This window comes from Rhodotorula paludigena, assembly GCF_050403205.1.
Source record: "Rhodotorula paludigena JCM10292 DNA, Rt_paludigena_JCM10292v1_ctg2, whole genome shotgun sequence".
Classification (NCBI taxonomy): Eukaryota; Fungi; Basidiomycota; class Microbotryomycetes; order Sporidiobolales; family Sporidiobolaceae; genus Rhodotorula; species Rhodotorula paludigena.
In genome coordinates, this window is record NW_027481456.1 from 396,660 (window position 1) to 422,383 (window position 25,724).

A 25,724-nucleotide genomic window follows, 5' to 3' on the forward strand; every position below is an offset into this window, starting at 1 on the left:
CGAGGCCGAGCAGCCGACTCTGGTCTGCAAGTGCTCCCGGGGCTCCTGCAGACGCCCAATCGGTGCTACACATTCCGCCCTCGTTCGCACTGTCGAAAGCCGCCGACAGACGAGAGTGCCGATCCTCGCGGAAGAGGCCCGTTTGCACATGAGAAGGCCAGGTCCTCTCGCCATTCTGACTCGCGCAGCATCGGAGTGTCAGGGCCAGCCGTTGCATGTCCAGAGTGCTCCCAAGAACGCGAAATCATAACCCAAGAGGATCGAACCCAGAAGCGCCGTCTAAGGTCTACTGAGGCGGGTTCGTCTCGCGCCAGTGACGCGCAATCTGCTCCCTCGTGGCGAACCAGACGTCGCCGCTCGCATTCAGCGTCTCGACGATGCGCTTGAGGCACTGGAAGCGTCCGGGACGGCCGATCCAGCGCTGTTGCGGGCAGGAGCGGGGGTCAGCACAACGGACAGTCTCGCTCAGCAGAGTAGACGCACGCCGTGGAGAGCAACCGTGACGTAGCCGTAGCGCTCGCCAGCCTCGGCCTCCTCGCGGATGGTCTGCACCGAGTCGAGGATGTGCTGCGCGAAGGCGTCGTCCGACCCGTAGCCCGGCCCAGGGAGCCAGAACTTGAAGTCTTTGGTAATGTTCAGATGTCAGCTTGATTGCTTGCGTGGTAGGCAATCCATGGCACGGTGCGTACCGTTCTGTGGGAAGGAAGAGGTCAGACGGGGAGAGCCTTGTATGCGCGAAAGCCATGAGCACGCACGTTGTCAAGCGAGTAAGGCAGCATCACGAGCTTCTCGTTGTTCTCAGCGCCCGGGTAGGGGACGTAGTAAGGAAGGTCGTCCGCGCTGAGCAGGCAAGGAGGTCAACCGTCAGCGGGCGCCAGGAAAGGTGCGCCGCGATCACGCACTACGTGTCGCTCCACCACAGCAGCTCGTAGCCGAGCTCCTTGTGGACTTTGGCGACCAAGGGAAGCGAGCGGTGCGAAGGGCGGCCGTAGTACCAGCCGCGCGGCACATGCTCCTTGCCGCACGTCCGCTCGAAGGAGAGAATGGCCTTGCGGATGTATTCCTCCTCCTCGGCGTCCGTCATGTTCGCGTAGCTCATCCACTTGTAGCAGTGCGAGCCGACTGCGAGAAGAACAGACAGCATCAGTTCGGACAAGATCTGCGAGGGGCTGTTCGAGAAAAGTCGGGCGTACTTTCGTGGCCGTCCTCAATCGCGCGCTTGACAATCTCGGGATTGCGCTCGAAAGCCATAGCAACAGCGTAGAACGTGATAGGGACTGTAGAACGACAGGGTTCAGCACGAGTCTGCAAGACGCGAGCGAATTACCGACGCACTGTTGTACTTCTTGAAGAGATTCAGGACGCGCCACGTTGCGACCCTGCTGCCATATTGGAACTGGCTCTCGACCGCTGGGTCGCGGGCCCCGGGCACCACGGAGAGAAGCGAGCCAAACTCGTGAAGGACCTGGAGGACGAGGAAGGTCAATTGAGCATTCCGAAGCCACTCGGGCGGCCTCCGCCGTCGTAGATCGGTCCGGAAAGAAATCCCAGATACTTGAATGGCATGCTGGAAGCTGGTCGCGCTTCGAGGGGCATGAAGGCACGCGGAGGAAGGAAGCTTACGGTTTCCGCGTGAGGGTCGCCGTCTTCGACACAGCGCTCACCGCCCTCCTCGTAGTTGACTGCGTTGTGCGAGCAGGGGTTCAGTCAGCTTATGTGCAAAGATTCAAGGCGCCTGGGTTATCCGCAACCGCACAACATCGGGACAGGGTTTAGAGCGTGACTTACGGACGAAGTTGACTGCAACCTTTGCGCCATTGGGCCACTTCGGGTTCGGCGGGCTGTCAAGGTAGCCGCGGTAGTCGCGCTCCATCCAGCGAATGTCGTACGTGACGCCGTCCTTGACGTCGGCGGGCGCAGCGGCGGCAGCTGCAGAGGCGGCGGCCTTGACGCCGTTCGAGACGGAGCCGGCGACGCTGGCGAGAGTCTCCTGGACAGAAGGCATGTTCGTTGCTTTGGGGCAAGAGGAGCTGGCGATGTGGGGCAGTAGCGGATCGAGAAGAGACGCGGAAGCAGGAGGCGCAGGTGAGGTGTCGGATAGGGATGCGCGCTCGAGACTGGCGGAGTAGATAGCAATGGTGCTGAGGAGAGCAGTAGCAAGCGTAGGAGCCTTCGGCGTGAGCAGCAGCGTCGGGGCGAGCTTATCTTGCGGCTGAGTGGACACTCGCCCGCTACCCCGCCTCCCCGCACTCTTCGTCGGAAGGCGGCTGCACTTGCGGAAGTTGCGGAACTTGTCAGCTGCGGGCAGAAACGCTTCCATCCCTGTGCGAATTACGCCCTGCAGTGATCGTCGGCGTTGCGAGGGGTGGGAACTCTCGAAGCGGTGTCGTCGCCGGGCGTGCGGAGGACAGAAGCAACGCACGTCGCACAGAAATGAGGGAGCAGACTGCGAAAGGAACAAGCGTCAGCACCACGACATGGACAGAGGATTCGGTACGGATGCACATCTAATACAGCGCCACGTCTCGTCCTCGCAGAGCCCTACACCCGTCGTTCCCCTGCAACATCGTCGCCCGTACCCTCCTTGACCGCCTCGTCGTACCCAGGCGGTGCCGAAGACGGCTCGTCGGCCTGCCCATCCGCGCGCAGGAGCGGCCGGTCCTCGTCTTCGAGCGAGGTGCGCTCGTCGTCTTCGCCCAGCACATGCTGCCTCTCGCCCTCGGCGCCCGCCGCGTGCGTCGAGCTGCGCTCCTGCAGCTGCATGCCGGCGTTCGCGCTCGCTTCACGCGCGGCGAGTCGCGCGGCGGCACGGCTCTTGGCCCACGATTCGCGCATGCCCGACAGGAAGCCCACGGTGAAGGGGATGCCGAGGAAGATGGCGACGAGCATGATGGAGAAGTGGGTACCGTCCCAGCGGGAGGGAGGCCAGAATGCACCGGGGTAGCTGCCACAACAGCTGCGTCAGCATCGACTTCAACGTGGCTGTCCGGGCGGAAGAGCGCGGAACGCACTGGCAGTACTCGTTCAGACGCGCCTCCGCGACTGTACGTGAACTAATGAGCAACGCCCGCAAGGTCGAGAAAGTGAACGCAGCCCGCGCACCTCGTCGGTTGACGCTGTACCCAACCTGCCCGACGCGGTCGATGATCTGCAATGCGACGACGTCGCCCACCTTCAAGTTGGAAGAATCGACGTCCCACCACGTGAATCCCGGCATGCCCATAACGCCGAGTCGGTCCAGAACCTCGACGTCGTCGACAGACGCGTTGTTCGAAGGTGGCGGCGAGACGAAGTTGATCGAGTACGGCGGCCCCTCGCCTCCGCCGAATGTGACGCGCAGCAGGTCGCACTCGAGCTCGTCGTTCGAGCGGAAGATGTCGCCGTGCGGTGCACCGACGAAGGGAGTCATGGGCTGCGTCGGGAGGGACAAGGCGGCGGTAGCGAGCGCGAGGGCCGCGAGTATAGTTCGTGACGCGAGCATGATGATCAGACCCGCCTCGTCGCTTTGCGCGTTGTTTCGAGGGAGATTGGCGCGAGCTGCGGACGAGCGACAAGGTGAGCCGGACGGAAACGCCGAGGTGGGCGTGCTTCGAGCATCCCCGGCAAAGGGGACGGTGACTGCAGGACTCACGGCCTTCGTAGCTAAGTCAAGCAAGGTCCAGAGTGCGCTGCTCGCCTGCTCACGACGGTCTGTGGCTGTGCGCACACGACTTGCTGATGAAGCCGGAGGAGGCGAGGCGGAAGCACGAGACAGCGCGACGACGGTCCTTTGCTCGCCCAGGTGGGTCAAAACAGCCCGTACGAGCGTCGCGAGGGCCTTGCGCGCTGCTTCGAGTGGCGGGATCGAGCTAGAGGGCGCGGAGGACGAGGGATCGCGGACTTGGCTCCCGCCAGCACCTCGCTGCATCCTCGTGCTGCTCTGCTGTCTGGGCGAGTACACTCAGAGCAAACACAGCATGACGTGCGTCTCTGCAGACCGGGTAAACCCGTCGCTTCCGCTGACCTCTCCTGCTCATCTCGTCATGGCAACAGGTCACTCGACCCCTCGCATGTCCCCGGCTTGCAGCGCACGAGCGACCTCAAGACCGGACAGGCAGTGTACGACTCGGTCGGGCTGCACGGGCTGTCGGCGCGCCTCGCAGAGCAAGACCGCGCCTCCCGCCCCCACGCATCCGGGAGCACGCCGCGCCGCACTCGCCGCCGCAGGGATCCTCTCGACTTCAGCAACTCGGAGTCCGACGCCTCGGATTACTCGGATGCGCCGCTTCGCCGCTCGCGGCCGGACCAGATCCCTGTCCCGCCCATTCCCGACCTGCGGTACGAGCAGGGAGTGCTTGCGTCCATTCGGCCATTCCTGCATCGCGCAGACGGCGCAGCAGGGGCAAGAGCAGCAGCTGAGGCGGGCGAGAAGAGCGGAAAGGTTGCTACGGCGGAGAAGGCCGCATTGGCATCGGCGGCATTGACGGCGGAAGGCGCGGCGCAGGACGAGCATCCGAGCGACGTCCTCATGGCCGGCCTCCGCATTGAGTGGAGCAAGGTCTCGTATGTGATTCTGCGGGATCAGGTGCGTTTCGCTCGGTCGTCCTCCTCCCTTGCGCCCTGCTCTTACGCTCAGTCCTCGTCCTCCAGGTCGTCTTCCCGCTGCTGCAAGGCGTGCTGTGGGGCGTCGCAGGCTTCTACCTCAACGCAGCGTGGAACTGGAACAAGACGAGGTTGGCGTACAAGGCGCAGGGCATCCCGGAGCGGCGGCCAGGCTTGCTCTCGAGCTTGGGGTTCTCGAGGCGATGAGGCCCGCAATGCACGCTTTCGGCGCTCTGCTCGACACCTTGACGTCTCTGTCAGCTCTCTGTAACATAAGCTATGGAGAGACAAAGAGGACACGTTTGCACAGATGGGAGACGCGACGAGTGACACATTAACCGGGATTCGAGAGAAGCAGATACAGGTTGCTCTAAGTGAGGAGTTTCTCAAGCGACGAGACGCTCAGACAGCGATAATCTGGGCCGAGGTCGAGTCCTTCTTCTCCAGGTCGGCGTCCGACGAGCTTGCCGCCCCGGTCTCCTCGATCTCGTCGATCTCGTAGACCTTCTCCTGGTTGAAGGACGCGTGCGGCGGGAAGACGAGGCAGATGACGTAGTAGAGGACGACGGCGAGGACGCAGCCGACGCCCCAGCCGAACGCGTACAGGTAAAGCGTCGCCGCATTCTCCTCCATCGCGTCCGGGTTGATCGCGCGGATGAGACCGGGCAGGTTGGGCGCGACTGAGCCGATCCAGGCGGCGTAGGCGCGCCAGTTGACGCCGTACGTGTAGGCGAACGGACCGTCGGGGTTGTACAGCTCGCGCACGTCGACGCGGCCCTTGCGGACGAGGTAGAAGTCGGTGAAGAGGATGCAGGCGATGGGGCCGAGCAGCACCGAGTACGACTGGAGGAAGTCTGCAAGAAGGAGAGCGAGTCAGCGTTGGTGCTCGAGACGGGCGGAAAGATCCGCGAGGCGCGAGAGTGCTCGCTAGCGCCTGACTGGGGCGACTCACTGTAGAAGCTCTCAGAGCCGTTGACGACCTTCCAAGGGTTGATGGCGAGACAGAGGATGCTCGAGAGGATCGTCGCGCGGAAGATGGTGAGGTAACGAGGGAGAACGGCGGTCATGTCGGTCGCAAACGAGATCGAGTTGGCTGCCGAACGCAAACGGTACAGTCAGCAACCACTCCAAAAGAGCGGACTCTACGAGGCCTCGAGACGTACCCGAAATGTTGACACCGAGGGCGGACAGAAGGAACATCGCAGCGACGAAGAAGCGGGCGGCGCGGCCGACACTGTCCTGGCCCCAGAGTCCGACGAGAGTCGCAGCGTCCCAGGCCTCGACGCCGTAGAGCTTGGAGGCAGCCGCGGTCGAGATGATGCCGCATGCGACGGGCCAGGTACCGGTGACGGGGACGACGAGGGCCTGCCAGAACATCGACTGCTTGGCAGACGAGAAGCGCGTGAAGTCGGGGATGTTGACCTGCAGGGTACTGTACAAGCCCGCGATGCTGTTCAGAGCGAGGACGATGGCGAGGCCCTTGTCGCCCTTGGGAGCGAGGCTGGTGTCGATAGGGCCGTCGAGGGACGGCGCATGGCCCTTGGTGATTGCGAGCGCCCAGAAGCAGATCGCCGAGTATCCGATGGGGCAGATAATCGCCTTGATATTGAACAGGATGCGGATCTTGTGAACGGGGATCATGGCCAGCGGGCTCTGAACCGCCCAGTACAGCATGAAGCCGCCGAACTGCGCCGACGTGATGCCAAGGTCTTCGGGGAAATGGTTGGGCAAGCGCAAGTAGCTGCAGGCGAAAGAGGCGTCAGGCTATGGTCCTGCCGTTCCCAACCCTGTAGGCGAAACTCACGAGGGCCAGATAGCGCCAATGAGCTGCGCAGTCATGGATCCGGCGAGGTAAGTCTGGATGGCGAGCTGGAACAAACAAGGGTCAGTCACGAACGTTGTCGCAGGGCGATGGCGACGGGAAAGCTCACCCAGAGAAGGGACAGAATGCAGCGGACGAGGATGGCCGGGTAGGAACCCCACATGCCCATCGAAGCCCGGATGAGGACCGGGAAGGAGCAGTGGGTGCTCGCGCCGATCTGCGCGTTGATGGCGATGATAATGCCGCACAAGAAGAAGCCGAAGAAGGTGATCGGGATGGCTTCGCGAGCCGTCAAGCCCATGGCGATGAGCGAAGCGCCGAGGGACCACTGCAAGGGCGAGATGGTCAGTCTAGTAACCAATGATCAGGGAGGACGAACTCACTGAGGACGGCGAGAACTGGTCCGAGCACCACTGCAAGCGAGAGTCGAAAGTCAGCGGCCTGAATATAGCACAATCAGCGCAGAGAGAGGTGGCGCACGTAAGAGACGGTCGACAAAAGACCCCAAGTCCGCTTCTCGCGGGGTACTGGATCAAGATCCTTGTTGGAGAAGCGCTCGTGGCCCGGACCCTTCCAGCCGGCCTCCTGCTCGACCTTGCAGATACGGTCGATTCTGCGAAAGCCGAGACGATCAGTGCCAGGCTTGCGTGAACAAGGGCCAAGCATACTCACTTGCGTAGGAAATCCATGTCGATGAGGGAAGAAGAACGGATAGCGAGATAGAGAAGGAAAGAAGAGCGAGGAGAGTGAGTCGTGACGATAGGAGCGAGATCGACTGCACACGCGCGCGGCTTGTCGGAACGATTGAGGAGGTCCATCCTGCCGATGGGGAGGCCCAGAGCGCTGCCAACTTCCGAAAGATGCGGGGAGCTTTCGCGCGCGAAGGAACCGCCCGCCGATAAGCGCGTGGGAGGGAAGGCCGCCGGCGTGCTGGCCTTTTCCGCGGGACCGGTGCGCACTGTCCCATTTGTTGAGGTCCCGTTTCTAGCACGCGCCTTCGCGCGCCGTCTCGCGCCGACGGCGGGAGCCCTCATCAGGTGCAGTGAGCTCGAGGGCACCAGCGGCGGACGCTCTCCGCAAAAGCAGTAGCCCAGCGAAGCACAGCGGTGACGACTTTGTGTCTGCGCACGACGTCTGCACAGTCCGAGCGCTACTCGCCTTGGCTAGGCGAGATTGTCAAGTCGAGCGGGGAGATGATCGAGCGAGCTCGAAAGCAAGCGAGTCTACTGCAACATGAGCAGCCTGCACCGTCGACTCATCCCACAGACGTTCACGTGTGCTGTTCCGGCCGTCAGGTCGGTCGCCGAGTGGTCGACGGGTGAGAGGATCGCAGTGAGTACAAAGAGGGGGCGAAGCGCACGCGCGCAGTGGGCTGACGACTTTGAGGCGGGCTATGCCTCTGTGGGAGCCTACCACACATGCAGGCCGAGCCATGACTCGAGAGTCGCAAAATGCGAGAGGTGTGTGAGTGCGCAATGGGCAGGGACAAGACTTCCGTCCAACGGGTTGCTCTTCCATACTGAACCGCAAGAATGCTACAAAGGGATGGTGTGTGGGCGAGGCAATAAGGCGATAGAGTCTGTAAGCGGGAAGTTCGAGGTGCGAGACAAAGAGAAATGAAAGCGAGAGAGCGGCACCAGCCAGCGGCGCCGCCAGGATGACGGGTGAATGATGAGGGGATGCAGAAGCGGTGTGATGGATGAGGTAGGAGTAATCATCAAAGCGCATGCGTGAGCGTGGCCACTGGCGACTAGAAGAGCGGGAAGAGGTGGCCGTGAGGGTCCGGGCCAGTCGAGCCGTACTCGCTGAGATCAACCTCTGCAAGAAGGGACAGAGCGTCAGAGAAGGATGGATAATAACGGGGTCAGCAAGTGCAAACGCACCAGGGTATGCGTCAAAGTTGCTAGCGTCCCAGTCGCCCTCAACCTTCGGGACGTAAGGCGCCGGGATCTCCTTGCGGTACAGGCGCTCCCAGTCAACCTCCTGGAACCAAACATGGCCGAAGATGTCGCGCGAGCCGTTCGCCAAGTTGCCGAAGCGCTTGGTGATGTCGTTGGTCAAGAGCGACTTGAGCAGGTCCTTGGCTTCGGGCGTGAAGTAGGCCGGGTACCGGATTTTGCCAGCAATGATCTTCTCATACAGCCGCATCGGGTTCGAGTCCTCGGTGAAGAAGGGAGGGTAGCCGGCCTGCGAGACGAACGGACAATTAGCCCGAGGCACGGCAAAGCGGTCGGCAGGAAGAGCAGCAGAGACGCACGAGCATTTCAAACATGAGCACGCCGAGCGCGTACCAGTCGACGCTCTTGTTGTAGCCGCGTGACTGGACAATCTCGGGCGCCAGGTAGTCGGGCGTCCCTGGAGACCATGTAGGTCAGCGTCCTGCCTAACTGCCGCTGCGGCGGGATGAAAGGAGACACACCGCAGAGAGTCCAGGTGATATCGGGAACGTGCTTTGCGAAGCCAAAGTCGGTGATCTTGACGTGCCCGTCTGCGCCGAGCAGGATATTTTCGGGCTTGAGGTCGCGGTAGATAATGTCGAGGGAGTGGAGGTAGTCGAGCGCGAGGGCAACTTCTGCTGCGAAGAACTTTGCGACGGGATCCGGGAAGCGCTGCGGAAGAGCAGAGTCAGCCAAGTCGGCCGGTTGGAGGGAGGCGGCCGGGACGCACCTGGCTCTTTCGCAAGAGGCTGAAAAGCTCGCCGCCAGCGACGAAGTCCATGACCATGTACAAATTCTTCGAGTCCTTGAACGTGCCCCACAGGTTGACGAGGAACGGGTGTCGAACGCGCTCGAGCATCTCACGCTCCGAGTTGGTGTGCTCGACCTGCTTCATCTTGACGACCCGCTCCTTCGACAGCACCTTGATTGCGTAGGATCGCTGGTTGTGCTGCGACCGAACGAGGTGTACACGGCCGAAGGAACCCGTCCCGAGCGTGCGGATGAAGGTGAAGTCGGTCAAGCTGTACCGCGACGATGTCTTGCGCGAGACGGACGACGTCTGAGATGGCGTGGGCGAGAGCACGACTTGCGGGATTGCTTCGGGCTGCCGCGAGATCTGGCGCGAAGCGTGCGTCTGGTGACCGTATCCGCCGCCTGCCTGCTGCTGGTGCCGTGCCGACGCAGACTGCGGCACGCCTCGCGAGTCGTGGTATCCGCCGTGCCCGTGCTGCGACGAACTGCCATACTGCCCGCTCGAAGCGTCCATCATGTCGGTGTCGTCCACAGTCATCTGGTCCGCGCGAGCGTGCTGCCCGTTGATGCCGAGCGTGCCCATCTTGCCCTCGACATCACCGTATCCTCGCGAGTCGTGATAAGCACCGCCGTTTCCACCGTACTGCTGCTCGTCCCGCACCGCCAGCTTCTGCTGCTGAGATTGCCCGTAGCCGTGATCCTGCCCGCCGTATCCGCCTGCTCGCGACGTCGAGTTCTGCGGGCGGTGGCCGGACTGATTCGACGAGTAGGACTGTGCCGACGCCTGCTGCTGGTGAGCGTCTGCAGGCGGTCGCACAGGGGCAGAGCGAGATATCGACGTCAGCGTCAGAAATGGAGCCTTCGCCGTCGAGCGCTGAGGGGAAGCCGACGCACAACCTGCTTCGACTGGGCTGCGTGGAGGGCTAGGCAACCCGGATGCCTGCTGCTGCGGTGCGCCATACCCGCTGCCGTAGCTGCCCGTCGAATTGGGGTACTTCTTCGAGTAGTCGGTCGTGGCGATGGTAGGCGGTGTCGCCGTGGGGAGCGGGCCCGAGATTGCGGGCGGAGCCGACTGCTTCGGGTCAGTCTTCTTGCGCGAGAGCAGGCCCATCTATGCCGCTGTCTGCAGGTTGGACCGGCGGGCGTAGGGAGGAAGTGGGGAGGCGTGCAGGCGAGAGCGCGCGCAAAGCCGTGGGAACGCGGCCGGCCTGGGTGGGGCGGTTGAAGTGTCACACTTGACTTGCTAGCTCGCGCGTGTGGCTAGCGAGAACGCAAATGGCGCCAGGCAGAGCCCCGTTCGACTGGCAATAGAACGGTGGTGAGGAGGAGGGACGGGAGCGCAAGGCTGGCTGGCTGGCGGGGCAGGCTCGTCGGGGCCAGCGCGTGGAGCAGCAAGGCTGGCACGGTCAAGCGAAGCGAGAGCGAAACGGACCAGCCCTCCAGCGTCGTTTAGCCGAGAGAGGAAGGCGTCGCTACGGCGATCCAGCCCCTCGTGCTGCGGATTCGCCCATTGACCTGTTTGGCTGCTCTTCCCTCTGCGCCCGTAGCGGACAGTCACGCAGCCAGAAGCACGAAGAAGCAAAGACAGCAAAGAGTCGCTCGAGCGCAATCTCAGCAGGTGAAAGAAGCGAACGGACGGCCGCAGACAGGGGCTTGTCCTCAACCAGAACCGCTTCCGCCCGCTTTTTGTGCGGATCAGGAGCCTGCGCCTGAGCTTGCCGCTGCACGTCCTTGCTCGTCTGCGAGAGCCGCGCTGCACCTCGTCCCGTCTCGTCGCTGCCTTCCAGTCTCGTCTCTAAGCTTCGAGCCGCCGACTGCCGTCAACATGGTCCCGCGCATTCTGATGCTGCCGGGCTACACGCAGAACGCGACAATCTTTAGTGCGTGAATGATGCGGCGTCGCGTCGCATCCTCGTTCCTCCCAGCGAGCTCTGCTACTCATGCATCTCATCGTATTCTCTTCTGTCAGGCGGTCGTCTCGGCGCCTTGCGCAGGTCACTGAAGGACTCGGCAGAGCTGGTCTTTGTCGACCCACCGCACGTCGTCGAAATGCCAACGGATCCTTCCGATTTCAAGAACAAGTTCGACTCGGACGCCTCCGCCGCGCCCACGTCGGAGGCCGACACGCCGCGGGCGTGGTGGTTCGCCGAGTCGCAAGACGGCAAATACCGCAAGTTCACCAAGTTTGACGAGACGCTGCACTACCTGCGCGGTATCCTCGAGAAGTCCGGGCCGTTTGACGGCGTTTTCGGTTTCTCCCAAGGCGCGGCGTGCGCGGCCATGCTGGCGGCACTGTGCGAGAACCCGTCCCTCGACCCGATCTTTGCGGAACCGAGCAGCGACCCGGATGTACAGTGGCCGCCAAAGCCGTTTCAATTCGCCATCCTGTCGGCGGGCTTCTTCCCACTAGACCCGCGAACGAGCGCGTATTTCGATACCAAGCCCAAGACCCCAACGCTGCATATCCTTGGCAAGGTACGTCCTGCGGAACTACACACGGTCGACAGGCGCGGCGGACTGACGGCGGACTCGCATCTTCGCAGGGCGACACCATCGTTGGCGAAGGTACGCTTCCGCGCTTTGCCTGATCTTGTTCGTCTCTGTCGTTGTACTCACTTGGCGTGCTGGACAGAGCGCTCGGTGCCGCTCACGCAGGCATTTGACGGGGCGCGGGTCGAATGGCACGAGGGCGGACACCACACGCCGAGCAAGGCGAGCTGGCGCAAGTTTATCCAGGTGCGTCCTGCCCTTTTCGCGGGGCACTAAGCGTTGCAATGGTCTCTGCTGATCATACGTGCTCCCAGGCGTATATCGAAGCGTTCGGAGACGGTGGTGGAGGCATTGAAGCGGCGAACTCGCTCGCGTCGCCGTCAGGTTCGGGTGCGGATACACCGGTAGAGGGCGGCAAGCTGTAGACTAAACGAAGTGCACCGTTGGAGGACCAGTAGAGCCAGTGCGGAGACGTGCGAATCGTCCCGGAAGCGGAGCGCGGGGTACTTTTTGGTGGGGGGCCGGCGCACCTGCCTCTGCCAGCGCCACACTCGCGACCGGCAGCATGTTGCATCACAGCGAGGTCAGCAAGCACGCAGGCAAGGACTCGCTCTGGCTGATCGTCAAGGGCAACGCCTACGACCTGACAGAGGTGCGCTCGATCTCGACCGTCCACTTCGACTTTCGGCTCTTGTGCTCGACAACGCTGACGGCTCTGCTGGGGCCCGCAGTTCGCGCCCGAGCATCCCGGTGGTCAAGCAATCCTGCTGAAATACGCCGGGGAGGATGCGACCGAGGTTCGTCCTATCTTGCTGCAGCGAACGAGCACTCGCTGATCTCGACTCGCCGTCGTACGCAGGCCTAGTGCGTACTTACCTTTCAGGGTCTCCGTCCTGCTCGTCACTCATGATGGACGCTCACGCAGCGAACCGATCCACCCGCCTGGGACGCTCGAGCAGTACCTTCCGAAGGACAAGCACCTCGGGCCGGTCGACCTTTCGGGTCTCGAGATCAAGCCGAAGGAGGAGACGCAGGAGGAGAAGGACCGCAAGAAGCGCGTGGCAGAGAAGCCGCCCATTGACGAGTGCCTGAGTCTTTACGACTTCGAGGTGCGTCGGTTGTGCCCTCTCCGCTCGCATCGCAAACTCACGTCGTCCCTCGGTTCGCAGGCGGTCGCCAAGTCGGTTCTGCCGACCGGCGCCTGGGCTTACTGTGAGCTCGCCTCCCTGTCCCTTATGAATGGCCTACTGATGCAGCTGCCGGACAGACTCTTCTGGTGCCGACGACGAGATCACTATGCGCGAGAACCGCAACGCTTACCAGCGCATCTGGTTCCGGCCCCGCATCCTCCGCGATGTCACCACGATTGACTTCAGTTCGACCATCCTCGGCCACAAGGTGCGTGCAGTTGATGTCGGTTCCGTCACTGCTTGAGAAGGCTGACCGGAGTTTACGTTGCAGACAACAATCCGTAAGCCGCTACAACATGCTAGCTCTACACCGAGTCTTCGGACACTGCTGGCGGCGTCAAGGCACAGAGGTCACGCAAATGCTGCAGCGGACTGACGTGCCCTCTTCCCTCAGCGATCTACATCACCGCCACCGCGCTCGGCAAGCTTGGCCATCCTGAGGGCGAGAAGAACTTGACCTGGGCTGGTGCAGAGCAGGGTGTCATCCAGATGATCCCGACCCTCGCTTCCTGTTCATTCGACGAGATCGTCGACGCCGCCAAGCCGGGCCAGGTCCAGTTCATGCAGCTCTACGTCAACAAGGACCGCGAAATCACGCGCAAGATCGTTCAGCATGCCGAGAAGCGCGGGATCAAGGGCCTCTTCATCACTGTTGACGCACCGCAACTCGGTCGCCGCGAGAAGGACATGCGGCAAAAGTTCGCCGACGAGGGCTCGAACGTGCAGCGGACGCAGGGCGAGTCGGTTGACAAGACGCAGGGTGCCGCCAGGGCTATCTCGTCGTTCATCGACCCCGGCCTGTCGTGGAAGGATATCCCCTGGTTCAAGTCCATCACCAAGTGCGTCTAGTCCCACTCCACTCCAGCCACTCACACGCTGCTGACCGTCATCTACCAACAGGATGCCGATCATCCTCAAGGGAGTGCAGTGTGCCGAGGATGCAGTTCTTGCCGCCGAGGCGGGTCTCGCGGGTGTCGTCCTCTCGAACCACGGAGGTGCGCCCATGGTCCATCTCTGCGTTGGGGCCTTCGACTGATCTTCCGTCTGCACATAGGCCGCCAGCTGGACTTTGCTAGGTCGGGCATCGAGATCCTCGAGGAGGTCATGCGCGAGCTGCGCAAGCGCGACCTGCTTAAGAACGGATTCGAGGTCTAGTGAGTGTCGTACTCGCGCGCTCGCGGCGCTCCGCAACACGCGTCAACTTTACTGATCATTGCTGTTCATTTTGCAGCATCGACGGTGGTGTTCGCCGCGCCGGCGACGTTCTCAAGGCTATCGCCCTGGGCGCTACTGCCGTCGGCATCGGTCGACCTTTCCTTTGTGCGTGCCTATCCACGAAGCTTACGACTGGTAGTGGGTCCAAGTTGACTTTGCCTCGTCAACGTAGACGCTTACTCGGCATACGGCTCGGAGGGTGTCTCGCGTGCGATTCAGATCCTCAAGGACGAGATGGAGATGAAGTGCGTCTTGTGCTTGACCTTGGCGCTATTTCTACTACTGACATCGCCGAGCGTTGCAGCATGCGACTGATCGGCGCACCGACGCTGGCGGATGTCACGCCGGACATGGTGCGCCTGTCTTGCCTTACACGTCCCCTGATGTTCGCTTTCCTGACTCGCTTGACCTCCTCCTGCAGATTGATACGGCAGGTCTCAACCAGCGTCAGGTCGAGGGCGTGCCCGACTATCTTGGACGCGCCAACTACGAGCCCCTTGCTGGTGGTGCGTAACTGGCTCATGTTCTCCTGGCTTGCAGTTCCCCGCTGACTTCTGTTCTCACAGTTGGGAACGGTCTCGGTGCTCAGCCCCGCTTGCTCAGCAAGGAGAACAAGGCGCTTCTGTAGATGAATCCCCCTGATCCTCTGTTCGCTATCGACCCCACAAGACTTTCGCTTTGTTGACTGTTATTGATTGTAGACCACTTCTGGCGCTCGACCCGGTGCGCGAGACGGCAACATGAGAAGGAAGCAAATGATATGCACTGCGATAACGACAATCTGCCCTGGACAACGGAAGAAACGAAAGATGACGAAGCCGCGTCTATATGATGTGCAACTTTAGAGCGCCGACTTCCAGCCGCCGCGCTCGCCCCAAACCTGGCCGACCGCCTCGCCCACACGCAGGAGCTTCTGTTCGTGGTAGCGCGGCGCGACGAGGGAAAGACCGAGAGGGCAGCCAGAGGGACCCTTGAAGCCAGGAATCTACGGGGTGTAAACGGCACGTCAGGGTCGTCGCTTTCCATGTGTGCAGAACAGCGAGAACTGAAAACGCACGTTCATGACGGGCACCTGCAGGACGGTCCACATGAGGTTGAACGAGGCATCGCCCGTGAAGCGGTTGGGCTCCTCGAGCTTGATGGCCTCATCTGTCGTCGAGGGCGTGACGAGCGCGTCGTACCGGGCGGCAATGGCGTCAAGCTTCGGGCGGAGCGCGGCAATCTTGTCGTATCCCTCGAGCTGCTGCGCGCGCGTAATCTTGGTGTCGTTCCGGACGTGCGAGAGAATCAGAGGGTCGAGGACGTCCGGGTGCGTGAGGTAGTCGCCGAGGAAGGCGGAGCGGCCTTCGCCAGCAAGGACGTAAGGGTAGAGGCGCCAGATCTCCTCGAATTCGGGGCCGAGGTCAATCTCCTCGACCTCAGCCCCTTCCTCCTTCAGCAACTCCTTGGCCTTCTCCCACGCGTTCCGCGTGCCCTCGGTCGCTCGGGGCCAGACGTGAGTTTTGGCGAAGCCGAATTTGGCTCCCTTGAGCGAGAGCGGCGCCGCGGGAGGGGTCACATCGTCCTCGAGGCGGAAGACCTCGGCGAGAAGCTTGAGGTCAGCAACCGAGCGGGCGTAGAGACCGAGGGTGTCGCAAGTGAGCGAGTCTGCACGGAAAGGGTGTCAGGCGACTAGCTGGAGCAAGAGGTGGTATCTTCACCTACAGATCTTGAGACCCTCGCGCGAGATCGAGTTCCAAGTCGGCTTAAGAGCGTAAATGCCGTTGAATGAGCCGGGTCGGATGGTTGAACCCCCAGTTTGGGCTGTGCCAGCGCAGGGACCAGTCAGTACAGAACGCCACCGGAGCCGCGCTCAAAAGGCGCGCCATGCGTGCAATTACGCAGAGCGCAGCTTCTTGCGAGATTTGAACGCACTTCCGAGAGAGATAGGGCACTGGAAGTCGCCAACAACGGCACCGGAACCCGAGGACGACCCGCCAGCCGTGCGAGTCGAATCGTGCGGGTTGGTCGTGAGCGGTCTGTGATCTGTCGCGGTCAGTATATACGCGCCCGCAGCGAAATGGAGGGCACGCACCCGCGCTGGCAGGTTGCGAATTCGGTCGTGGTCGTCTTGCCGAGGATGAGGGCACCGCTCGAGCGGAGGGTCATGATGCACGCGGCGTCCATGGCAATGGGCGCCTTCGAGACGTACGCAGCCGAGTTGTACTGAGTCGGCATGTCCTTAGTGACTGCTCAGGCGGAGTGGAAGCATTAGTTGTCGACCTGCAGGGAGCGGGAGAAGGGTGCTCTTACGGATGACATCCTTGACGGCAACCGGAAGACCATGAAGCGGGCCACGCTTGTCTGCGGGGAGAGCGTCGAGGGCGCGAGCCTGTGCTAGCGCCTCGTCCTGATTGAAGTGAGCCCTGTCGTCGGAGCAAGAGGAGGGTCAGGAACTATGCGTCTCCCTCGTGCCCGTTGGCCGGTACCCATCGTCGCTCGTGGGACCCCAGTGATCACCCCGCGGATTCACACGAGCTGTGCAGACGCTCTAGACGCACCAGCCCTTCACGACGGGGTCGCGCTCCTCGATACGCTTGATGAGGGCTTGCACGCTGATGAAGTTGGTCCGTCAGCAACTCGTCACTGGCTGGGTGTGGACAGCAAAGGACGGACTAGTCTTCGACCGTGATCTGGTTGCTCTTGATCAGCTCGAGCGCAGACGAGCCGTCGAGGCGGTGGAGTTCGGGAAGAGCGTGGGGCATGCTGGCTCGACTCGGCGGTGTGCTGTTTTTTGAGGGCTGGTCGGTATGAAGCGCTGTGTGGGTTTCGGAGGTGTACAGCAGTAGAACGGGAGTAGGCATGCGGCGCTCGCCATGCTCTTATCTCGCCCGTGTCCCCGCTACCTTCCGCCGATCGACTCAGCCGCCGCTTCGGAACTTTCGGCAACTCTGTCGCGTTTCTTCCGAAAGCTCCTCCGCGTCTTGTCGCCGCCGCCTTCGGCATCCCCACAGCCATGAGAGCTTGAGCCGCCCGCTCGCTCGCTCAGCACACCCGACGCTCCTGGCACTCCGTCTCCGCGCCTCGACCGTCTCGACCGCACCGCTTGGCTGGGTCGTGAGCGCGCTGTGATGGCCCGACAAGCTGTGGCAGCGCTGCAAGATCAGACGAGTAATCTGAGCGGAGGGCAGCTGCTCATCGTGTTCTTTGGCCTTCAGGTGCGTCGCAAAGCCTCGTCGATACCCGACCAGAGCTTTGCTGATCTTACCTCCCGCTCAGGTCGCCCTCTTCCTGAGCTTCCTCGATTCGACCTCCGTCTCGACAGCAGCACCAGAGATCGGCCGCGCACTCAACGCTTCTTCGTCTATCAGCTGGGTCGGCTCGTCCTTCCTCCTCGCCAACACCGCCTTCCAGGTCGTCACCAGCCGATTGTCCGACATCTTTGGCCGCAAGCTCGTCCTCCTCGGATCGCTCTTCCTCTTCGTCCTCGGCGACTTGCTCTGCGGTTTCGCCAAGAATGGCATCTGGCTCTACGCCTGCCGTGGAGTGGCAGGTATCGGAGGCGGCGGAATCAACTCGCTCTCGATGATCATCGTATGTCCCCGACGAGATTGCACCGCAGGGGGCCGGAACTGACGGGATTCGGCTTGCAGGTCTCCGATGTTGTCAACGTCCGAGATCGTGGCAAGTACCAGGGGTGCGTGCATTCAGACGCTCCCTTTCGAACGGCATCTGCTGACCCGGCGTTTGCAGTCTCTTGGGCATTGCCATCGCACTAGGAAGTGCAGCAGGTCCTTTTTGCGGCGCGCTGTTCGCCCAGTACGTGACTTGGCGTTGGATCTTCTGTTCGTCTTCAGTTCAGCTTGCACGGCTGGAGTGGAATTGACATACAGTACTCGCAGGGATCACCCCGCCCATCGGCGTCGTGACGATGCTCATCATTTGGCTCCTCCTGCCGCTCAAGCACGTCACGGGCGACCTCAAGACCAAACTGCGCCAGATGGACTGGCTCGGCACGGTCCTCGCCCTCGCCATGACGATCTGCTTCCTCGTGCCGCTAGCTGGCGGCGGCAGCTCGTTCCGCTGGGACGGGCCCGTCGTGATCGCCCTGTTCGTCGTCTCAGGCGTCCTCGCCGGCCTGTTCTGGTTCTCACAGGGATGGCTCGCCAAGCTGCCGCTCTTGCCTGGCAGGCTGTACGTCTCTCTCGTCCGCGAGCTACAATCCTAGACCCCCTCTGCTCACATCTCGCCTTCGGCAGCTTCAAGAACCGCAACGTGGCCCTCCTCCTCGGCCAGACGTTCTTGGTCGGCATCGTCTACTTTGGCAACATCTACCAAGTCCCGCTGTACTTGCAGAACGTCCGGGGCCACAGCGAGATAATGTCGGCGGCGCTGCTCCTCCCGCTCGTCCTCGTCCAGTGCTTCACGACGACGCTGTCGGGCTACGTCCTCAAGTGGACGAACCGCACCAAGGCGTCGTTCTTCGTCGGCTTTGTCTTCTGGTTCGCCGGGCAGGCGGGCCAGATCTGCTTTGACCGCGACACGAGCATCGGCGTCATCGTCGGCGTCCTGCTGGTGCAGGGTATGGGCATTGGCGCGACGCTTCAGAGCAGTGCGTGGTCTTCCCTTCACTCTGCTTCTTCTACTTGAAGCTGACCACTCCCCTTCGCAGCGCTCGTACTTGCGCAGGTGTCGGGACCTTCCGAAGACCGTGCGGTTGTGACGGGAGCGCGCAAGTACGCTGAGACTGCACGCCGACTAGTACGAAGCTGTGCTTATTCACCTCGCACCTACAGCTTTGCGCGCTCGCTCGGCGGCGCCATCGGCCTCGCCGTGAGCAACACGCTCCTGAACAACGTCTTCCTCAAGGACCTGCCGGCGTCGATCCCGGCGTCGGTGCGGCAGCAGCTGCAGGCCGAGTTTGTCCTGTCGCCGAGCATGTCGGCCGAGGTGCAGGGGCAGATCCTCGACGCCTACATGGCCGGCATGCGCGACGTCTTCATCTTTTTCACGCCCGTCGTCGGCGTGTGCCTCGTCGTGTGCTTCTTCATCAAGGTGCGCAGCGCGTCTCCGTTGTCCCGTTGATTCACAGTCCGACAATTGACTCCGCCGTCTCGCTTGCGCAGGACTTGCCCCTGACGGTCCCGGCCGCGCCGCAAGACGCCGCCGTCTCGTCGAGCGAGAGCGCCGAGGACGAGAAGGACTCGCCCGCATCCGACTCGCCGACGCTCTCCGCGTCTGTGAGGCCCGTGACGCCGCCGCTCTCGGGCGCGTCGTCGACGACGCTCGCGGACCGCGTGCTCGAGGCGGAAGGGGAGGCGGGCGAAGGGCGAGAGGGGGAACGGGCTAAGAAGGTCGAGTCGGACAGGTCGCCCGTGTGAGGCGGCAGTAGACGGGCATATAGATTCGCATTCAGCATTCACTTTTCAGCAGGTGGGCGAGCTGCTTGGCGCAGCATCGCAAATGGTCGCTGGTCGCGTGCGAAGGGGAGAAAAGGTTCGACGTCGCAGTGGAGCCGTGCTACCAGCTCCTAGTAGAGCGATACATCTAGCAGAAGCGGTATAGAAGGGGGGTGAGGGCGCAGAGCGTATACCGACGCGGAGCGAGAAAGCATGGAGGTGAGGGAGGCGCCAGAGAAGCGCGAGGAGAGCGGCGAACGGCGGGTCCCTTGCCGGGCAGGGTCTGTCGAGTCTCGGTGGGGGTAGCGTCACCCTGCAGACCCGGCAGGCGGCGGTGTAGCGAGCGGGCGGGGGTCGACGAGGCGCACCTCGAGGCTGCGCTGGCTGCGTCGCTTTCGCCTCGAACCGCTCCACCCTTGTCGCCGCTCCCCGTAGAACCTCCAGCCAGGTTCCCAGACAAGCAGAACACAATGTCGGTGTTCTCTGCCAACTCCTTCGCCGCCCTGGTGCGTTGCCCGTCCCCCCTGAGCCCGCTCCGCCGTGCGCGAGCGGGTCCCTCGCTGTGCGCGCCTCTCGCGGCTCGCGGGGGCGCGCTGGCTGGCCGGGCGTGGTGCTGACGGGTGTGAGCAACTTTGCAGGGCGACGGCGACGACTACACGCCGGCTGCCGCGCCGGCCAAGGCGGCTCCCGCTCCTGCCCCGGCGGCTGCGCCCAAGGCCGCCCCCCAGCAGCAGCGCTCGAACGCGCCCCGCGGCGGGCAGCGCGGCGGCCGCCAGGCTGACCGCGAGTTCCACGCCGACGTCCCTGCCGGCGAGGGCGCCAAGGAGGACCGCGGTGAGCTCTCGCTTCGCCCTGCCCCCGAGCCAGCCCTCGCTGCTCTTCACAAGTTTTTCCCCCGCCCGCGCGCACTGGCACGCGTGCGCTGGCCGCTGCTGCGAGTTCCTGCGCGCTGCCAGATGCGCGGGACCGGCGGGAACGAGTCTCGCGGTGCAGAGGGAACGCGAGCGCTGATTTCCGTCCCCCTTTGCCTTCGTCTCGCTCTCGCCTCGCCTTCGCAACCTCGACCCTCTCGCGTCACTTCCTGCGCGCTGCGCTGCGCCTTCCCTATCCACTCGATTTGCACCGTGTTCAGCCAAGAACTTCGCCCGCGGCGGTGGCCGTGGCGGCCGTGCTTCGCGCGGCCCGGGTGGTAACCCGCGCGGCAACGCCGGCACCTACCTCGGCGGCAACCGCCCGCGCCGCGAGAACGGCGGTGGACGCCCCTTCGACCGCCAGTCGCAGACCGGCCGTGTGTGCGTGCTTGCTTGCGGCGCCTTCGGTTCCTGCACCTCGAGCCTGACCCTCTCGTTCCGCGCGCAGCGACTCCGAGAAGGCCGAGGCCGCCGGCTGGGGCGCCGAGGAGGGCAAGAAGGAGCTCGAGGCTGAGCAGCTCGGCGACGCCGACGCCAAGGCCGAGACGCCCGCCGAGGGTGCTGCCACCCCCGTCCGCGAGGCTCCCATCGAGGAGGAGGACAACTCGCAGACCTACGAGGAGTACCTCGCCGCTCAGGCCGAGAAGAAGCTCCAGATCGCTGCCCTCCCCGAGGCCCGCAAGGCCAACGAGGGCGACGACGGCGCGTTCGCCAACTCGAAGGCCATCGCCAAGAAGGGCGAGGCTGAGGAGGAGTGGCTCTTCGGTGCCCCCGTGCGTCCCACCCATTCTTCTCAGCCCTCGTGAGATCAGCTCTGACTGCTCTTGTTCCGCGCACGCAGAAGGCCGCCTCGAACAAGGCCAAGAAGCAGAAGGAGGGCAAGACCTTCCTCGAGGTCGAGTTCACCTCGCGCCCTCCCCGCCGCGACACCCGCGAGCGCGAGTCGACCCGCGGCGGCCGCCCCTCGCGCGGCCGTGGCGAGGGCCGTGGCCGTGGCGGCGCCCGTGGTGGCGCCCCCCGCGGTGCGCCCCGCTCGGCTGCTCCGGCTGTCCCGGACGCGTCGGCCTTCCCGGCCCTCGCCTAAGCGGCTCGTCGGTCTGGCTGAGGGTCGAGTGAGGACGCAGCGACAACCTGTCGCCTAGTCCGACCTTGGCACCTTTCGACACAGCCCACCGACACCCCCCTTCCCTCTCCTCCTCGTCCGCCCACAGCATCGCCCGCGCCTTTTCATCCAACTCCCTCATCCCTTTTGTCGCCTGGTTGGCGAGGTCCGACATTCGACTCCAGCCGTCTTATCCCACTCGAATGCCGTCCCCCTCGTCGACTCTCGCATTCCCTCCTCTCGCAAAAGCACCCAGACTCGCATTCCGCGTCTTCTTCCTTTCTTCCCGTCTCCCTCTACTCCTCTTTTCGCGCAGAGGCGAACCCTCCTCTCCCTTTGTATTACCGCGTGCAAAACAATGCTCGGAACTCGTCAGGCTCGCGTCTCGAGAGATGTCCCCGCTTCCTCTCGCTGCACCTGAGAACCTGCTGCGCTCGTGCACGTGCTTATTTTGAGACACGCGTGCGAGGCTCTGCCGGCTCTGCATAGATGACCTGTTCAGCTCACCTTCGTGATCACCTCGGCGAGGAAGAAGGCTCGACCTCGTTCACATCCGTCCACTCTCGCGTCGCGACGACCGCGGCGTCTAGTGCGATGTCTCATAGCTCCAGGCGACGGCGCACGCAACTCCTGAACCTCCCCGTCGAAGTGCTCAAGGAAGTCGTCTTCTGGGTCGCCCTGCTCAAGTACGAGTACTCCGAATCCCGCCGCCCAAATCCGTCTGCGCTGCAGTGCATAGCAAGCACGAACAAGCTGCTGCGCGACCTCGCTTTCCCGCTCCTCTTCCATGTCTGCACCCCTCGCATACGACTTGCGGCACTCGATGACGACGACGAAGGGCCAGATTCGCGTTTGCAAGAAGCGAGGAGCCACGTTCGCTATCTGCGTCTCGAAGGAGCGTCGTTGCCGGCGGCGGATGACTTCAGAGCGCGACACCCTGGTGCGCGCCGACTACTCGTCGCAGGACCAACGCCTCGACTGGGCGAAGTGTGCTTCGGCCTCGAGCAGCACGGGCCGGCGCTCGAGCTCGAGCATCTCGAATTGCGGCGGGGCAACTTCCATTGGGAGCGGCACCTTGCACGTCTGGACGGCGCTCGTTTCTTTCCCAAGCTCAAGACACTCGTCCTGCGTAACATGTCGCCGCGCTGGGTCGAGCCGTTCTATCGCAACCCGCATCTCGTCAGCCTCTCTCTCACCGCCGTCAGTGACGTCCCGTTCGACTTGAGCGATCCATTCTGGCGGCAACTTGAAAGGCTCGACGTTCAGGTCGAGTCGCCTTTTCACGGTCAACACGGCTCCTCGATCGCTGCGTTCCTGCAGAACTTTCCTTTCGTGCGTCTCCTCTGCCTTTCTTCCTCAGTACGGCACAACTTGACAATTCGCACTCCTGCAGCCTGCCGGTCAAGTCCGTCTCCGCCGGTTGTCAGTCACAACGCAACTCCAGACCCGCTTCGTTTCCTCGCCGCGAGCTCTGCAGGACATCGTCACCGCGCTCATCTCGACCTTCAGCCATGCGCCGCTCGAGTCCCTCGCCTTTGACGACCACGCTTCGTGCGAGTCCGAAGATCTCGCCCGCCTCGCTGCGGGCTTTCCTGCGTTGCGCTCGTTGTCGCTGGGAGACCGAATGGTCTGGAATGGCTCAAGGGTGCATCTCGCATTCGCACGCGCTTTGTCTTGACTCCGCTCACAGTCTGCTGCTCGCAGCGAGACCTCCTTTCCTCCCTTGCCCCGCTCACCTCCCTTGAGACCCTCTCCTGCCGCCTCTTGCCCGTCGTCCCGCCCTCTCTGTTCGATTCCTTGCCTTCACCCAAAGCCGACGAGTCGGTCTGCGAGGGAGACGATCTCGAGCAATTCGCCTCACCCGCCAGCATTGCGCTCGAAGCCGCGACCGTGCTGCCTGCACTGGCGCTCGTCGGGTTCAGCGGGCAGAGCAGCGCGGTTGAGTGGTTCCGCGTGCGCAGGGACGCAGAGAGCCAGCCCTGCGAAGTAGAAGCGGTCACACTAGTAGATCTCGACCTTGACAGACCGTAGACAACGCCAATCGAGTGAAGAATGGAACGAGCATTTCACAGAACATACTAGCAACCGTGTCAAGCAGGAGAGCGGAGATGGCAAGTCTACTGGTGGGGACAAGGACGAGTGCAGCCCGGGTCTATCGAAAGAAAAGACTAGAACTTCAAGACCTCGCCTTCGAAGACGATGCGCTCGCCAGGCTTGTGCGTCTTGCGCTCCGGGTGGACGGTGTAGCCGATCTCGTTGTCCGGGAACGGGCCGTAGAACCGGCTGCGGTTGTAGTGCCACAGCGGCGCGCCCGTGCGCAGACGCTCGACGAGGTCCTCGTTGCTGCAGAAGTAGCGCCCAAAGGCGACGAGGTCGTGCTCGGCCCCGAGGCCGTCGTTCATGTTGCTGCCGTTGTAATTGCCCGCGGCAATGACGGGCGTCGACGGGCCGAGCGCCTCACGGTACGGACGCAGCGAGACCTCGAGCGACGCGAGCGGATTGTTGGCGTCGAGGTTGGCGAGCTTTTCGGCCTCGGATTGGAGCTCGTCGAAGCGCGGCTCGATGAAGTGACTGAGAAGGCCAAGTTGAGGCGTAAGTCAGCAAGCGACTTCTGTAGTCACAATTCTGGAGATGTGACCATGCAGGCACTTCGGCGGGGTGAAGAACAAGATGATTCGACATACACGTAAGCAAGGCCCTTCTTGCCGAGCTCCTCGCACAACGCGGTCCATTGCTCCTGGCGCTGCTCGCCTCGGACTTGGTTGAACATGCCGAACGGTGCGAGGCGAACGCCGACGCGGTCGGCACCGACTGCTGCAATGACCTTGTCGACCGTCTCGAGCGTGAAGCGGTTGCGGTTCTCGATAGAGCCGCCGTAGATGTCGTCACGAAGGTTGACATTGCTGCATGCGAGAGGGGCAGAGTCAGGTTTCGAGCCTTTCCAGCAGTGCCGAGCCAACTCACGTGTGGTGGAACTGGTCAAAGAGATAGCCGTTGGCCTGTGACGTCCGAAAGCGTCAGAACGCCTGCAGGTCGCAAGGAGAGCGCGAGGGTACGCACGGCGTGCAGCTCAACACCATCGAAGCCAGCTTCACGTGCGCGACCCGCAGCCCGTGCAAAGTCGTCCTGAGTTGCGCGGACCTCGTCAATGGTGAGGGCGTGCGGCGCCTCAAACGGCTTCGGGTTCAGGCCGCGCCAGCCGAACTTGGCGTCGGTAATAGGCACGTCTGACGCGCTGACGATGCGAGAGCCGGTAAGCACTGAGGCAGTGTTACGTCCCTGGTGCCAGACTGCGCGTCGGAGGGCGTTAGTTGAGGTCCAGAGCGCTCAAGCAGAAAGCGGTGCGCACGCTGCGCAAAGAAGACGCCGCCCTTGGCCTTGACGGCAGCGGTGACGGGCTTCCAGGACTCGAGCTGCTCGTCAGTGAAGGTGCCGGGAACGCCAGGCATGCCCGAAGCCTCAAGCGATACGGGACTGTCGCAGCAATTTGCAGTCTGTAAGTCCGAATCCTGCCATACGACCGAGAAGGTAGACTCACGTCGCCTCCGAGATGAGCATGCCGCCGTCAGTTGCTCGCTCCTCGTAATAGTGGCGCATGCTGCGCGTTCATACGGTTCGTCAGCAGCCTGCTCGTCGGTGACAAAAAGACCGGGAAACATACAGATCATTCGCGATCCAGGTGCGGTCGTGCTTCTCGCTCTTCGTGCCACGGTTACGGGTCAAAGGCGCCATGACGACACGGTGCCTGCGGTGTCAACAATTCGAGGCGGAAGGTCAGTATCGCATCGGAGCGATAGTCCGCCTGCTGAACACACTTGAGCTCAATGGCTCCGCCGCCGAGCGTGAATGGCGTGAAGATGTCGGGCTGTGCGGACGGCATGACGTTGCTAGCGATATCTGTGAAAGCGTTGAGAGGGAGAGGAGAGCAGGTCGGAGCGGTCGCCGCGGGCGAGCTGGACCTTCGTCGGCCGTATCGTAAGCCGCCCCTTGGGCAGGGCACTTCGCTGCTCAAGTTCCGAAAATGCGGGGTTTCGGAAGCGGAAGAACCTGCCCGGATTCCGCATGTGGCTGGGGAGGATGCTCGCCGGCACACGCTCAACAGTGGCTTTGCAACGATTAGGCGTGCTATTGACCGAGCTCAGGAGACCATACAGCCAATTGAGCACAGGTAGGCCGCCAGGCGAAGCCGGAGCAGAGAGATGGGCCAAAGCGAGTGATGAGATCAACCGCCGCGCACAGCGCGTTTGACGTTCCGCCGAGCGCCAGAGTCATCACTCCTTGTAATGTCAGGGCGTCAGAATGGCTCGCAAAAGAGCCAAGTGGGAGCTGAAGGTGCGGGAGGGCA

At 62.8% G+C, this 25,724-nt stretch overlaps 12 protein-coding genes across 12 annotated transcripts; 6 read left to right on the top strand and 6 right to left on the bottom strand.

The window, feature by feature from the left end:
- Positions 1-286: 286 nt before the first annotated feature.
- On the bottom strand, positions 287-2,005 carry JCM10292_004442 (uncharacterized protein; the record flags this gene model as incomplete). The annotated part of the gene is made up of 9 exons (XM_076645777.1): positions 287-421; positions 484-623; positions 681-693; positions 756-840; positions 903-1,122; positions 1,194-1,277; positions 1,336-1,465; positions 1,624-1,682; positions 1,789-2,005. 9 exons carry the CDS (start codon positions 2,003-2,005, stop codon positions 287-289), a joined length of 1,083 nt encoding a protein of 360 aa, XP_076508647.1.
- A 536-nt stretch (positions 2,006-2,541) lies between these two features.
- Positions 2,542-3,481, bottom strand: JCM10292_004443 (uncharacterized protein; the record flags this gene model as incomplete). Its single annotated transcript, XM_076645778.1, has 3 exons — positions 2,542-2,944; positions 3,012-3,042; positions 3,103-3,481. 3 exons carry the CDS (start codon positions 3,479-3,481, stop codon positions 2,542-2,544), a joined length of 813 nt encoding a protein of 270 aa, XP_076508648.1.
- Positions 3,482-3,956: 475 nt separating this feature from the next.
- Positions 3,957-4,788, top strand: JCM10292_004444 (uncharacterized protein; the record flags this gene model as incomplete). Its single annotated transcript, XM_076645779.1, has 3 exons — positions 3,957-3,961; positions 4,033-4,564; positions 4,630-4,788. 3 exons carry the CDS (start codon positions 3,957-3,959, stop codon positions 4,786-4,788), a joined length of 696 nt encoding a protein of 231 aa, XP_076508649.1.
- A 195-nt stretch (positions 4,789-4,983) lies between these two features.
- JCM10292_004445 (uncharacterized protein) lies at positions 4,984-7,092 on the bottom strand (the record flags this gene model as incomplete). The annotated part of the gene is made up of 8 exons (XM_076645780.1): positions 4,984-5,435; positions 5,534-5,674; positions 5,745-6,322; positions 6,386-6,450; positions 6,513-6,731; positions 6,787-6,816; positions 6,884-7,016; positions 7,076-7,092. The coding sequence occupies 8 exons, from the start codon at positions 7,090-7,092 to the stop codon at positions 4,984-4,986; spliced, it is 1,635 nt and encodes a 544-aa protein (XP_076508650.1).
- Positions 7,093-8,153: 1,061 nt separating this feature from the next.
- Positions 8,154-10,204, bottom strand: JCM10292_004446 (uncharacterized protein; the record flags this gene model as incomplete). The annotated part of the gene is made up of 6 exons (XM_076645781.1): positions 8,154-8,221; positions 8,287-8,590; positions 8,661-8,758; positions 8,823-9,012; positions 9,071-9,894; positions 9,988-10,204. The coding sequence occupies 6 exons, from the start codon at positions 10,202-10,204 to the stop codon at positions 8,154-8,156; spliced, it is 1,701 nt and encodes a 566-aa protein (XP_076508651.1).
- A 714-nt stretch (positions 10,205-10,918) lies between these two features.
- Positions 10,919-12,008, top strand: JCM10292_004447 (alpha/beta hydrolase; the record flags this gene model as incomplete). Its single annotated transcript, XM_076645782.1, has 5 exons — positions 10,919-10,973; positions 11,063-11,568; positions 11,637-11,658; positions 11,726-11,829; positions 11,898-12,008. 5 exons carry the CDS (start codon positions 10,919-10,921, stop codon positions 12,006-12,008), a joined length of 798 nt encoding a protein of 265 aa, XP_076508652.1.
- Positions 12,009-12,148: 140 nt separating this feature from the next.
- Positions 12,149-14,616, top strand: JCM10292_004448 (FMN-dependent alpha-hydroxy acid dehydrogenase; the record flags this gene model as incomplete). Its single annotated transcript, XM_076645783.1, has 15 exons — positions 12,149-12,235; positions 12,315-12,380; positions 12,443-12,447; positions 12,509-12,692; positions 12,753-12,795; positions 12,851-12,981; positions 13,045-13,054; positions 13,168-13,612; positions 13,674-13,768; positions 13,828-13,927; positions 14,005-14,093; positions 14,161-14,233; positions 14,293-14,341; positions 14,410-14,494; positions 14,555-14,616. 15 exons carry the CDS (start codon positions 12,149-12,151, stop codon positions 14,614-14,616), a joined length of 1,524 nt encoding a protein of 507 aa, XP_076508653.1.
- Positions 14,617-14,829: 213 nt separating this feature from the next.
- Positions 14,830-16,732, bottom strand: JCM10292_004449 (amidase; the record flags this gene model as incomplete). The annotated part of the gene is made up of 8 exons (XM_076645784.1): positions 14,830-14,973; positions 15,046-15,635; positions 15,693-15,791; positions 15,903-16,006; positions 16,063-16,216; positions 16,281-16,393; positions 16,529-16,582; positions 16,644-16,732. 8 exons carry the CDS (start codon positions 16,730-16,732, stop codon positions 14,830-14,832), a joined length of 1,347 nt encoding a protein of 448 aa, XP_076508654.1.
- A 366-nt stretch (positions 16,733-17,098) lies between these two features.
- On the top strand, positions 17,099-19,348 carry JCM10292_004450 (uncharacterized protein; the record flags this gene model as incomplete). Its single annotated transcript, XM_076645785.1, has 9 exons — positions 17,099-17,185; positions 17,247-17,561; positions 17,621-17,664; positions 17,721-17,812; positions 17,870-18,161; positions 18,227-18,579; positions 18,640-18,703; positions 18,764-19,022; positions 19,094-19,348. 9 exons carry the CDS (start codon positions 17,099-17,101, stop codon positions 19,346-19,348), a joined length of 1,761 nt encoding a protein of 586 aa, XP_076508655.1.
- A 488-nt stretch (positions 19,349-19,836) lies between these two features.
- STM1 (Stm1p) lies at positions 19,837-21,361 on the top strand (the record flags this gene model as incomplete). The annotated part of the gene is made up of 5 exons (XM_076645786.1): positions 19,837-19,872; positions 20,005-20,200; positions 20,499-20,658; positions 20,726-21,050; positions 21,119-21,361. 5 exons carry the CDS (start codon positions 19,837-19,839, stop codon positions 21,359-21,361), a joined length of 960 nt encoding a protein of 319 aa, XP_076508656.1.
- Positions 21,362-22,513: 1,152 nt separating this feature from the next.
- JCM10292_004452 (uncharacterized protein) lies at positions 22,514-23,410 on the top strand (the record flags this gene model as incomplete). The annotated part of the gene is made up of 3 exons (XM_076645787.1): positions 22,514-22,711; positions 22,773-23,024; positions 23,084-23,410. 3 exons carry the CDS (start codon positions 22,514-22,516, stop codon positions 23,408-23,410), a joined length of 777 nt encoding a protein of 258 aa, XP_076508657.1.
- Positions 23,411-23,547: 137 nt separating this feature from the next.
- Positions 23,548-25,259, bottom strand: JCM10292_004453 (alkene reductase; the record flags this gene model as incomplete). Its single annotated transcript, XM_076645788.1, has 8 exons — positions 23,548-23,950; positions 24,064-24,282; positions 24,344-24,378; positions 24,440-24,669; positions 24,729-24,853; positions 24,918-24,977; positions 25,041-25,124; positions 25,195-25,259. The coding sequence occupies 8 exons, from the start codon at positions 25,257-25,259 to the stop codon at positions 23,548-23,550; spliced, it is 1,221 nt and encodes a 406-aa protein (XP_076508658.1).
- Positions 25,260-25,724: the final 465 nt, after the last annotated feature.